Source organism: Scomber japonicus, chromosome 21, assembly GCF_027409825.1.
Source record: "Scomber japonicus isolate fScoJap1 chromosome 21, fScoJap1.pri, whole genome shotgun sequence".
NCBI lineage: Eukaryota > Metazoa > Chordata > Actinopteri > Scombriformes > Scombridae > Scomber > Scomber japonicus.
The window spans coordinates 5793384-5806260 of NC_070598.1; the positions used below are offsets into that span (position 1 = coordinate 5793384).

General features: G+C 41.2%; 1 protein-coding gene across 2 annotated transcripts in view; it reads left to right on the forward strand.

Moving 5' to 3' along the window:
- scrib (scribble planar cell polarity protein) overlaps positions 1-12877 on the forward strand; it is a 94249-nt gene that overhangs the window by 38127 nt on the left and 43245 nt on the right. For both annotated transcript variants that reach the window (XM_053342701.1, XM_053342702.1), the window contains exons 2-15: positions 794-911; positions 2656-2734; positions 3494-3583; positions 4666-4722; positions 5345-5408; positions 6365-6439; positions 7130-7274; positions 8761-8879; positions 9030-9229; positions 10024-10190; positions 10607-10734; positions 11367-11492; positions 11601-11786; positions 11892-12278. In XM_053342701.1, coding sequence (XP_053198676.1) covers positions 794-911; positions 2656-2734; positions 3494-3583; positions 4666-4722; positions 5345-5408; positions 6365-6439; positions 7130-7274; positions 8761-8879; positions 9030-9229; positions 10024-10190; positions 10607-10734; positions 11367-11492; positions 11601-11786; positions 11892-12278 — 1941 coding nt within the window. The remainder of the gene's footprint in view (positions 1-793; positions 912-2655; positions 2735-3493; positions 3584-4665; positions 4723-5344; positions 5409-6364; positions 6440-7129; positions 7275-8760; positions 8880-9029; positions 9230-10023; positions 10191-10606; positions 10735-11366; positions 11493-11600; positions 11787-11891; positions 12279-12877) is intronic.

Genomic DNA, 12877 nt, shown 5'->3' on the forward strand with positions numbered 1-12877 from the left:
CCTGTCTTGTCCGTCCATCTGAGCAGCAGATGACACACAGACACACACAGTGCGGCTGGCGGAGGAATGTTTCTGAACGCCGTCCCCGTCCAACAACCGGGCTCTTGTGAAAGCACTTGGCATGGGCCACAGCTGCAGCACTTTCCCTCTCCGCCACTTTGTTTGGCCGGCGTTGCCATGGCGAGGAGGAGGTTTTTGGGGAATATGAGGATGGAATGTCGGCTGTGGAGTCGGCCTCCTTTTTCTGAATATACAGGATGTTTTTGTGTGTTCACTTTACGCTCGTGATTAGGTTAGAAAGACTTCCAACATACGCTCAGCTGATTTTTAACATAATGAGAGATTACGCAGATGTACTTCCACTTCTGGGCTAAAAATGTGCATTAAGAGTCAAAATGATTAATTGAATCATCTAATATTTATATAAAAACTATGGCAACTCATATAAGTCATTTTTCATACTTTCATTGCAGTAAATTATGGTTTTTACTATTTGCTGACAGTTTATACACCAAACGGTTTATCATTCTTTTGTGGTTACACCATTTGACATTTTCAGGAACATTCAGTCTTACTTTTGGTAAAAACAAAATGTACATTTTAGCAAACCTGATGCTGATTTCAAAACAATATTTTAAGATTGATGATTTGGATCCTGTTATCGGCAAGATTAGATTGTTCCATATTTATTCCTTCATGCGTCCTTGCAAGCTTGGACGATTAAGGGAAATTTAAAGGATTTGAATATCATCTGCCTATATCAGTATTAACACAGTTTCATTTGTCTCCACAGCCTTTCTTCAGACTACTGAACCTAAGGAAGCTCGGCTTGAGCGACAATGAGATCCAGAGACTCCCTCCCGAGGTGGCCAACTTCATGCAGCTGGTGGAACTGGACATATCCAGAAACGGTAGGCAGATACGAGCTCGCTGTGCACAAATGTATCGCATCACTGTTTCATTATCAGTCAGCGTGTAGTTCAGTTAGAGAAACCACACCAAAAACAACAAGGGAGTTTTATATCTGTAACAATTCCTGCCATACCAAATGAGTTACAGAATCAACATGGAAGCAGCAACAACCGTTTGATAAATATTAGCTCTTTGCTAGGCTATCAAGTCTTACCCTCAGGCACAACAGACATTCATTCATGGATCTTCATGCCTGTGAAATAAGATGAGCACAGTCATACATGTCACAGACACTTAAAATAACACACATTTTCCGCAGCTCATCAATAAATATCTTTGCCCTCTCCGTGTCCTTGCACAACTAAAATTGATATTCGGTGTTGACGAGGAGCCTATACAGTTAGATACGAGACATCTGCTCTGCTCCACGCTGCATCAAGTGGTGTGGGAGCAGCAAGTGTGCAGTGGCCTGTGAGGGCCTTTCCCATCTGTCTGCCTGTCTGCTCCTGCTGCAGGACAACGCTGAGCCCCAGATAAAGCGTCACAGGCTGCTTGGCTCAGTGGGGGATTTCTTAACATACACCTGCAGGATTCAGGGGTGAAGATGTCATTTTCCTTGTCAAGGCCAGTAGGTCAGATGATTTATAGTTGTGCTTTTTCTATATGTGTGTATATGTGCACATCAGGCTAAGCAGGAAAGACTGGAGTAGAGTTAAATTAATGCTTTCATGCCTTTTTACATGGTCACCACAGATCCTTTAAAAGTCTTAAAATGCATCATTATCATATGTCTCTTAATGTATTATGTATGAGTACAATATCTGACACTTTTCTACACTCCAATTGCCAATTGCCAATTTGAATACAAAATTCCTTAAAGAAGTATTAAAAAGGTCTTAAAAGTCATTAAACCTATACTACAGACATCCTGTTTTAACATTTTAAGGTGCAGCGACCCACTTGCCTTACAGTGAATGACTGTGTTGACTGTGGGGAATTTACAGTATTACACAAGTGCTTTTTACAAAACCTGCAATATGTTTCTTTTCTATGCAGCACAATACACTTGTTGCCACACAGATCTCCTTATCTCTGATCTGCGTGGTAGTAATGACAATGCAAAGAGAGCGTGACAGGTGACAGACAAATCAGATGCAAAACAAACAAATAAATAAACAGCCTTATAATCATTAACAACCAGCTGTAGGAGTGTGTTTAATATCTATTTTATGTCTTTAAATAGATGTTTCCCTTTATTTTTATATAATTGACCCCTTCGTGCCTTTTACCATACATGGGAAACCCTCCTTTTCAGATCAAGATCTAGATACATGATCCAATGACCTTCATTTGGACTTGCATTAAAGCAAGTAGCTATAAATGTGTGATTGCACTCTAAATTTGACTTAGTAGGGAGGGGGGGGGTCGGGGGGCACTTTGTACACTTTGACCATGTCCTCTCCTCTGTTAGCACAGCTTCCATCTTTCTCTCTCTCTGTCTCATTTTTCTCCCCTTATTCCTTCTTTCTTTCTTTCTTTCTTTCTTTCTTTCTTTCTTTGTAACTTTTTCCTCCCTCTGGCCATCTGGTTGCGATTAAAAGGAACTTAAAATGATTCGCTCTATAGAATATGAGCCCTCTACATCTCCGCTCTGCATCAGTGTGTCCATGGTGCTGACTGCTGTCCTCCCTCTCCTCCCTCTCTTCCCTCCCTCCCTCCTTCCCTCTCTCTTTTCTCCTGCAGACATTCCTGAGATCCCCGAGAGCATTAAGTTTTGCAGGGCCTTGGAGATCGCAGACTTCAGTGGAAACCCCCTCTCCAGGTAAGCAGAGCGGAACAGCCCATCACTCTTTTTATCATCACCGGGAAAAAATATTGTGCTTGCCCACATGTAACAAAAAAAAGGGGGTGGGGGTGGGGTGGGGGGGAGTGAGTCATTACAACTACGAAAAGTGCACCAAAGCATGATGAGGGTCATTCGTTTGCTCTAATTACGTTTACTGTGCTTTAGATGTGCAGTCAGTTGTATGTGAAAGACGGTGAATGTGCACGTTCAAATGCACTTTAACCTGATTTCCTAAAACTACAAAGCTTTAACCCTTTACATACTGTTCCTATTCTGACTCATAACTACTCACTGCACCAATTCACATTCATAACTCCCCCCATCAGTCATTAACAGCTCTCAAATGTAAAAAATGGGTCAAATTGAACCCTGAACAGTATGTAAGGGTTAAAATATTCCTCTACAAAAAAGAAACAGTACTTGCCTGAAGGAGATCACATTTACCAGAATCAGTTAACCCCTATTAAAAAAAGTCAGTGTCTTAATTCAAACCTTTTCTTGCTACACCTGTGATCAGCCATGTCTAGCACGGTATTTTTTTGCCCTTTAACGTCCTCCCATTGGAAATCAATGGGGATGGGAATTTTTTAATGTTGAATACTTTAACAGATGGGAATACCTAGTGGGTCAATAGTCTATAGTCTGTGTGAGTAAAGTGATCCCATGCGTTGTATAAAAGATCCCTAAAAAATATTCCCTTCTTTTTCTGTCTTTCTTTCTTTCTTTGTCCTTCAGATTGCCGGATGGTTTCACTCAACTCCGAGCGCTGGCTCACTTGGCACTCAACGATGTGTCATTGCAGATTTTACCCAACGACATTGGAAAGTATGTAAACACGCACAACATCTCATAGTTTTGATTTGATAAGCGGATTTCTTTTTGAATAGTCATAGAAACGTTTTTAACCCTTAAACAGGCAGCAGTTGAAAAAGAGTAAAACCTAAACCTAAAGTAAAACATTTCCATTAATATTTATTTTTTTAAATATTTTGTATATTTAGGATTTTATGAGTTATATGTCCACCAGGATCTAATGCCCATATTAGGGTATAAAAATGGTCACAATGGTAAAAAGAGAAGTTATACATTCTTGCTTTCTCTGGTCATTAATATCAAACATACTAGTTTCTTTTTTTTTCTTTTTTTTTTGGTAATGACATTTTTATTGATATCAAAATTCATTATTCCTTCCACAAATTACATCCTGTAATATGTCTTCTTGACCTACAAAGCAGTACAATAACGTACAGGAGATGCAAATCATAAACAGACATAGATTTATAGTCATCCATAAAACAGAGTAAAGAAAAATTAAGTCCAGCTTCTTATTCTGTTGATGGAGGATATTGAATAACGTAAAAACTGATTTTTCTCATTTATATCGAAGTATAGACCTACCACAAGCTTTATTCTACCAATCCAGTTCTACCAATTCAAGCCACATACAACAGAACAACCACCTTAACCAACCAGGCTCCTAACAGGAAGTTAAAGAGTCTCCTGGTCCACGTTGCCTGTTTACGGGTTAATAAGACATTTTTAAAGTAGACCGTAGTCCATTATCAAGTCATCATCACACTCATCCAAGCTGCCAGACTGAAGGACTTCAACTCAGTTAGATCCATGAAACATTAGGAGACGGAGCAGGTTTTTTCAAGAGGAGTGATTCTGTTGCCCAGTGGGCTCTGAGGAAGCTGGTCTCCGGGCTCCGGGCCACAGCGCTCTGCTCAGACAGATGGAAGGAGCCCCTCACCATGCCAGGCAGCCCAGATGAACAGACCTGCCATCTGACTAACCAACCTGCCTCTCTTCTCTCTTTCTCTCTTTCCCTCTCTCCCATCCTCTTCATGTCGTCTGCCAACTCCCTACCCCCCCCCCTCATGCATCTCCCCCCTTTTTTTTCATAGTCTGGCCAATCTCGTGACGTTGGAGCTCAGGGAGAACCTGCTGAAATCTCTGCCCACGTAAGTGTCATCTCCCTCCTCCAGCGTGCATGTGCTGAACTCCCTCTCTCTCTCTCTCTCTCTGTCTCTGTGTCTCTCTCTCTCTCTCTGTCTCTGTGTGTCTCTCTCTCTCTCTCTCTCTCTCTCTCTCTCTCTCTCTGTCTCTGTCTCTGTCTCTGTGTCTCTCTCTCTCTCTCTCTCTCTCTCTCTCTCTGTCTCTGTGTGTCTCTCTCTCTCTGTGTCTGTCTCTGTGTCTCTCTCTCTCTCTCTCTCTCTGTCTCTGTCTCTGTGTGTCTCTCTCTCTCTCTCTCTCTCTCTCTCTCCCTCTCTCCCTCTCTCTCCATCGTGAACAATAAGCGTCTGTTGACAACGTGAAAGAATTACCGCAGCTATTTGTAGATCAACATTAACCTCTTATCGCCTCTTAGAAATGCAATAGTTTGAGGAAAGAAATGTGCTATTTAGAGTAGAGTGGAAGAACATGCCAAAAAGGACAAGTTACCTTTATCAATGTTAGGTTTAAAAACACTCTTTGCCTGTGTCACTAAATGGGAATGAATAGTATGTTGTAGTCATGTTCAAAGCAGTGTTTTTTGTTCTTCTGTGTGTGATATTCACTGTGTGTGTGTGTGTGTGTTTTCAGCTCGCTCTCTTTCCTGGTGAAACTGGAACAGCTGGACCTGGGCAGCAATGAACTGGAAGTTTTGGTGAGGCCGAAACTTAATTAATTAATTCTACATTTCGAGTGCTCAAAAACACACACACACACACACACACACACACACACACACAGACGGGTGACAAATATCCCTTCTCACATTCTCCACCGCAATAATTATGATCCAAACCACATGTTCACCTCATCAAACACAACCAGCGCCAGATCTGTCAGACCTGAGGGCCCAATATGCACTGACTGCCCCCCCCCCTGAGTGAGTGAGTGAGAGTGAGTGAGTGAGTGCTGGTTTTTAAAATCAGGAGGGGAACGCCCACCAGTCTCAATAGGACAGGGTAAACAATGCCTCATGACCTGACGAGGGCGGGGGCTGAGCAAACAGTTGACATCATGATGAAACCTCGCCCGCCTGCATGTCTGTCACAAGCCAGCGCTTTACTGACGTTCTCCTTTTAATTTTATTTATCGCTTAGACTCACATTCGGGAGCCCACTGACTGGATTTTTTAGAGCTTCAGTAAACATGATTACATTTTAAACATCCTATTTCTATTTATTTACCCATTATACAACTTTTAATAGCAGATAAATCCATATAAATTCATATCCTTGTCAATGTAAAAGCTATAATCTAAAATGAACCCATGTGGCAACGGCTGCAGAGAAGAACAAGCCATGTTCTTCTACCACATACTGATTTATTTAACCATGCAGTTTATATATAGAGCACTTGTGTATTTAGGGCACATGACTCTTGTTTGCCGTTTCCTCAAACCTCTCTGATCATTTTCAAATAGATAAAAAGTTTCTACTCGCTGTTTCCGGGTTTGTTTAGACCTCACAAAACACGAACAAAGAATGACCGACCTGCTCCCTTCAATAACAAGCCGCGAGTAACCAATATTGCCCTTCTTCTTCTTCTTCTTCCTCCCTCTTCTTCTCCACCCTCCTTTTTCCCTTCTGTTTCTGTTTCATCCCATCATCTTAGCCGGACACCCTCGGCGCTTTGCCCAATCTGAGGGAGCTGTGGCTTGACCGTAACCAATTGTCCTCATTACCACCAGTAAGTAACAGTTTTATAACACAAATTTAGTGCGCAGCGGGGTAAAATTGTGTTTACTCCCAAGCTTCGATATGCAAAAAATAAAAAACAGATAAAACATGGAAAGTAGTTGGCTCTCGGTGCATGGAAGAAGTTAAAAGGAGTCTAGTGGTTTTAGGAGGAGAAGCTCTTCAGGATGTAGCAGTTCTGTGATGTGAATAAGTGGTATTTACTATGGTTGGCAAGATGAGCAATTCAAAAATATCTTAAAACATAGATTTAAAAGCAGTATCAGGTTTGTTACAATGTACATTTTTTATAATGGCATTTGCACCTGAAGATGTCATATGGTGTAACCACACAAGATAAATATTGAATATTTGTTTCCTGATTGACATGATACCCCAGATTGTATTCCATTAGCTTTATTTAATATAAAAAGTTATAATGTAAGATCATGCCAAACTAGTTGATATGGTGTTTTATTGAGAATTTACTGTTTTTATGGTTACACCACTTAGACATTTTTGCCATAATCCTCTAATATATTCTCTCAAAATGGATTAAAAGCAGAAATTTGATGCTGAGTCCACAAAAAAGAATGTGTGCAACTTATTCATATGTTTATTTTCACATTTTAACCCCTTTTTAAATTTAAACTAAACCACATGGACACATACAAAATGTCATGACCTGTGTAACGTGTTTTAGGAGCTGGGGAACCTCAGGAGACTGGTGTGTCTGGATGTGTCGGAGAATCGTCTGGAGGAGCTTCCCTCAGAGCTAAACGGCCTTCTGGCTCTCACCGACCTGCTGCTCACACAGAACCTGCTGGAGGTCGTCCCTGACAGCATAGGTGAGGAACACAAGGCCTCTCTCTCCTCTTTCCTCTCTCCTCTCTCTCTCTCTCTCTCTCCCTCTCTCCTTCCATCCCAACCGGTCAATGCCGCCCACTTAGAGCCCGGTTCTGCTTGAGGTTTCTTCCCGTTAAAGGAGAGTTTTTCCTTGCCGCTGTCGCCAAGTGCTGCTCATGTGGGGAATGTCGGGTCTCTTTAAATTAAATTAAAGAGTACGGTCTAGACCTGCTCTATGAGTAAAGTGCCTTGAGATGACTTTTGTTGTGATTTGCTGCTATATAAATAAAGACTGATTGATTGAAGGGAAGGAAAGAAAGAGAAGGGAAATGGCAACTCTCAACTAAAATTATGTTAGAAACAGCAATGAATGTTAATAGTTAAATGAATGACGTCATATCCTCCGTCACTATTATGAAATGGTACTTTTGTTATTCTGTGTATCAGAATATTGCCATGTTTGTTTCTCGAACAGTAAAAAAAAAAAACCCAAACATGGCTGTGGTATTACGTGGCATGAAAAAACACAAACAAGTTGCCTAACACTAATTAGTCCTTTTTATAAACCTCCTCTTTCTTCTTTGTTTTCTGTGAACAAATGTGTTTTTGTGGGTACTTACTGAAAGTTTGCCATCCAATTAAGCAGCACCGTTGATAAGGTCGACCTTATGGCCGGCTCACTGTTAGCGTGTGTGTGTGTGTGTGTGTGTGTGTGTGTGTGTGTAGAAATACTTTAAAGTACTCTGTTAAATAAGAACAGCACTGCCCTCTACTGGAAAAATAATACCAGTGAAGGTCAGCACAGGCATTAGTTCAGTCTGTCTTATTCCAGACTCTGAGTTAACATTTCAACATCATATCCACACATACATGGGTCAGTGACAAATAAATAAGGGTTGGCAAGATGAGCAATTCAAAAATATCTTAAAAAATAGTTTTAAAAGCAGCTTCAGGTTTGTTCAAATGTACATTTTGGGTATTTTTGTTGGTTTTATGTCATTTGAGATTACATTAAATCGAAAGTAAGACTGAATGCTCCTGAAAATGTCAAATGGTGTAACCACAAAAGAATGATGATGATGGTTCCTGATCTCCATGGTTACCAGATTAAATGTAATATTTAGAACAATAGTATTCCATTAGCTTTATTTAATATAAAAGTTATAATGTAAAATCATGCCAAACTAGTTGATATGGTGTTTTATTGACTATTTACTGTTTTTAAGCAAGTTTAATTAGTTGGTACTAAGTTTTTATGGTTACACCACTTGGACATTTTTGCCATAATCCTCTAATATATTCTCTCAAAATTGATTAAAAGCAGAACTTTGATGCTGGGTCACATTTGAACCCCTTTATTTTTTTACTAAACCACATAGAGACACAAAAAACCCTCATTGACCCTCATACACACACAGAACATCACATGTACTGATGTTAGTATCCTATAGCTGCAGTTTATTAAATGACTTTTATTTTCTTATCCAGGCTGTCTGAAACAGCTGTCAATCCTGAAGGTGGACCAGAATCGACTGACCCACCTGACTGATTCAATAGGAGAGTGTGAAAACCTCACAGAGCTCATCCTGACAGAGAACCTATTACAGGTGAGGATTTACAGTACCAACCACTTACAAAACAGCCTCACTCTGACCTCGCTGGGATTTATGTACATCTGTTAATACCCCATTAAAAACTATAAATCCTCAAATTAGATTTAACTCATGATCAATGCTTTCTGTCTCCCACCCTGACAGTCACTTCCTCGCTCGCTGGGCAAGCTGAAGAAGTTGACCAACTTGAATGTAGATCGCAACCGTTTGGGCAGCGTGCCCAAAGAGCTCGGCGGCTGTGCCAGTCTCAACGTGCTCTCATTAAGAGACAACCGTCTGGGCAAACTGCCTCCTGAGCTGGCAGATGCCACCGAGCTGCACGTGCTGGACGTGGCTGGAAACAGGTAACGTCACCGGACACCCTGTACCGTCGATTAATGCACAGCAGCTTTTCGAGATGAGGTTAAAGCTTTAAATGTATTACCTGGCAACCTGCAGAGACATCGGAGCTCTAGATTTACCTTTTTAAAGATGCACATAGATGTATCTTCTAAACTGTGCTGTGCCAAATTTGACTTGATGCTAGATTATAAGAGGATAATGCACCAAATTCACCATGTGTTAAATAATTCCTGTTAAAATGTGGAGACAATTTGTGTTTCTGCTGATTCCTGAACACCCTGTACTGCTGATTAATGCACAGCAGCTTTTCCAGATGAGTTTAAAAGCTTTAAAGAGGATGCCAAAATAGTGGATGTATTACAGTACATGTAGTACAACCTGCAGAGAGAGTACACCTCTAGTTTTACCTTCTTAATGTTATAAAGAGCCTCTACATAGATGTATCTTTAAAGCTATATATAGTAGTTTATAAAGGGATAATGCATCATATTCACCATGTGTTTAATACATTCCTGTTAAATTATGGAGACAGCTATCATGAAAGTATTACCAGCAACCTGCAGAGACATTGCACCTCTACATAGATGTATCTTCAAATCTGTGCTGCCAAATTTGACTTTATACTAGATTATAAAGGGATAATTCATCATATTCATCATGTGTTAAATAATCCCTGAGACAACTATCATGAAAGTGTTACTCCTGTGCTTATTTTTACTTCTTTTAATTCTTTTTTTTTAGTACAAATAAGTCAAATAACTCATTCTTCCTCTTCCTCCCCCCCCCCCGTATCAAGATTACAAAACCTGCCTTTCGCCCTGACAAACCTCAATCTGAAGGCCATGTGGCTCGCCGAGAACCAGTCGCAGCCCATGCTCAAGTTCCAGACAGAGGATGACGAGCGTACAGGAGAGAAGGTGTTGACCTGTTATCTACTGCCCCAGCAGCCTTCCCCGAGTCTAGGTGAGCAGGACTCTGTCAGATTTGTGTATTAAAGCCACTAGTTTTTATATTATAGTTTAATTTTTATATTCAAATTGTGTTTTTTGATCCACGTCTGATTGATAAATGCTTAAAATACTGTTCCTGTTACTTCAACTAAACCACTAAATGAGGTTCTGACCTACTTTAAGTATTTATGCTATAAGATTTGTACTACTTCATATGTCTAACTTACAGACTCTGTGACATGATTTATGGCTAGTATATAAGATTTTTACCTAGTTAGTCTCGTCTTTTTAATCATGCACGTCACTCAATCTGCTCCTGTGGCTGTTAATTTAAAGCTTTGCCGCCATTATCAGCTCAGTCTGACGTCGTGACATCTCTCCTCTCCTCTCCTCTCCTCTCCTCTCCTCTTCCTTACTTTGGTCCTGCAGAGAATTTGCTACAGAACAGTGTGGACGACACTTGGACGGACAGCAATCTGAACCGAGTGTCAGTCATTCAGTTCCAGGAAGAGACCAAAGCCGAGGACGAGGATGACGAAGCTGCAGCAGAGCGCAGGGTGAGAGAAACAAACAATGAATGCAGGCTCACTTGTGTAGATGGTTTTCATTATTTGCTCTTTTATTTATCAGCGATCGGTGCTCCACATGCTGTGGATTTGCTCGACTTAACTTAATTGAAGATATAGTGCTTTAAATGAGGCATTAGCAAGTGTGAATGTGATTGTAGATTATCTTTGTCACAAAATCATCGGACTCTTTCTACCGATACTGCACTTTTGGGGCTGATACCGATGTCATGGAGTAAAAAAGTTCAGATATATTGGCTGATAATCTTATATGTAGAGAATATGTACATAATAAGCTAATTTTTTGCAGTGATCCCTCAAATGTGGTTATCAAACACTTGTGACATAAATATGTAATGGAGGCGCTGATATTTACAGTTTAACAATAAACCTTATTGAAAAAAATGACATCATTGCAATGACATCACAGGCTTATATGGGAATAAACAATTATAACCCTAACCCTAATAAAACACACAGAATAAAAGACATGTTCATATATATTAAACATGAATAAAGAAGAATAATCTACATGCAGTATACATAAAATGCTGACTATATAACTAAATGTAATTGACTCCTTTCTGGGCTTTAATCTTTCTTTTCTTTTTTTGTGTTTTCAGGGCCTTCAGCGCAGAGCCACACCACATCCGAGTGAGCTGAAGGTGATGAAGAAGGTGATCGAGGAGAGGAGGAACGAAGCCTACTCATCCAGACCTGATGGAGATGAAGAGTCCTCTGATCCACAGGTACATAAACGGCATACATATACTGTTATATTATATAAAACAAATTCTCTATTTAATGTAAAATCACACTATTTTCCACCCAGTTGATCCTTGTTTTTGTTTTTTTAGGATAAACGGCTCAGCGACCTCTCCAATCAGAGCCACGACTCCCAGGTGTCCAACAGCACACTGTCAGCCCACTCCCACGAAGAGAGACGGGAGGCGACGGTCTCCTTTCAGAGAGAGGACCTCGTGGACAGCCACTCGCCTCACGATGAGGAGGAACTGGATGAGATGGAGGTGGAGTACATCGAGGTGAATATTCGAATACTCATTTATCACATTTAAGGAGAAATATGATTCTTTAATATATCGTTCCTTCACTAAAACTCTAAAACCTGAACCACCACCTCTCTCCAGCCCACCGTGCACTTTGCAGAGGAGCCCATCATCCGCGGCATGGAGGACGACGACGTGGAGGACGGCGAGGACGGAGAAAGGAGCGAGGAGGAGGACGAGAGGCCGGCTTTTCCCGCCGAGAAGCAGCGCCTGATCAGAAAGGACACACCACACTACAAGAAGCACTTCAAGATCACCAAGCTGCCCAAGCCCGAAGCCGTGGCCGCCCTGCTACAGGGATTCAACCCCGACAGCCTCAACTCTCCGACGCAGGTTGCCCAAAACGAGCAGGACGAGGAGGAGGACGAGGAGGACGGAGAGCAGGGTATCGGCACGCCTCAACGGCATCACAGACTGGAGCCGCCGGAGCTGGACGACACCCGGCAGGCTAACTCCAGCCAAGTAAAGGTAGAGAGATCCCGTTTGGATGGGTAGATACAGATAAATAGAGAGAAGGAGTTCATATAAATATACATTAAAGTGGTAAAATAAGATGTACAGCATGAGAAATAAGCGGTATCATAGCTTTACAACACACTAGTGCTGGGCGGTTTACCGGTTCACACCAAATACCGGTGTGTTCGTTATGATATGAATTTTTAATGTAGCGTCATACCGGTGTAATTCATCACACAACGTTAGGAACGCTGCGCCACGCCACACTGTTTCAGGCGGGACCCTTTTCAGTGTTGCACTTCTTGCTGCTCAACAAACAGCAGAAGATGTTTGCCTGCCGAGCGAGTTACCGTGACGATAGTTCACACATCACATCCTGGTTTTTAATAATTAGTTAGTAAACTCAGCATCGTCTGACGCAGGCTGGAAACTCTGCACTTTTATTTACAGTTAAAACATTTCGCTGTGGCTTCCTGTCTAAGCTTTCAAAATAAAACTTTTGTTATTGTGCTCTTCTTATTATCTTTAACAAACAAAGTTGGGGCTGTAAATTACGGGAGATTCCCAGGAGAAAAGACAAAACGGGAGAGCCGCGGGAGATGAGTCTAAAA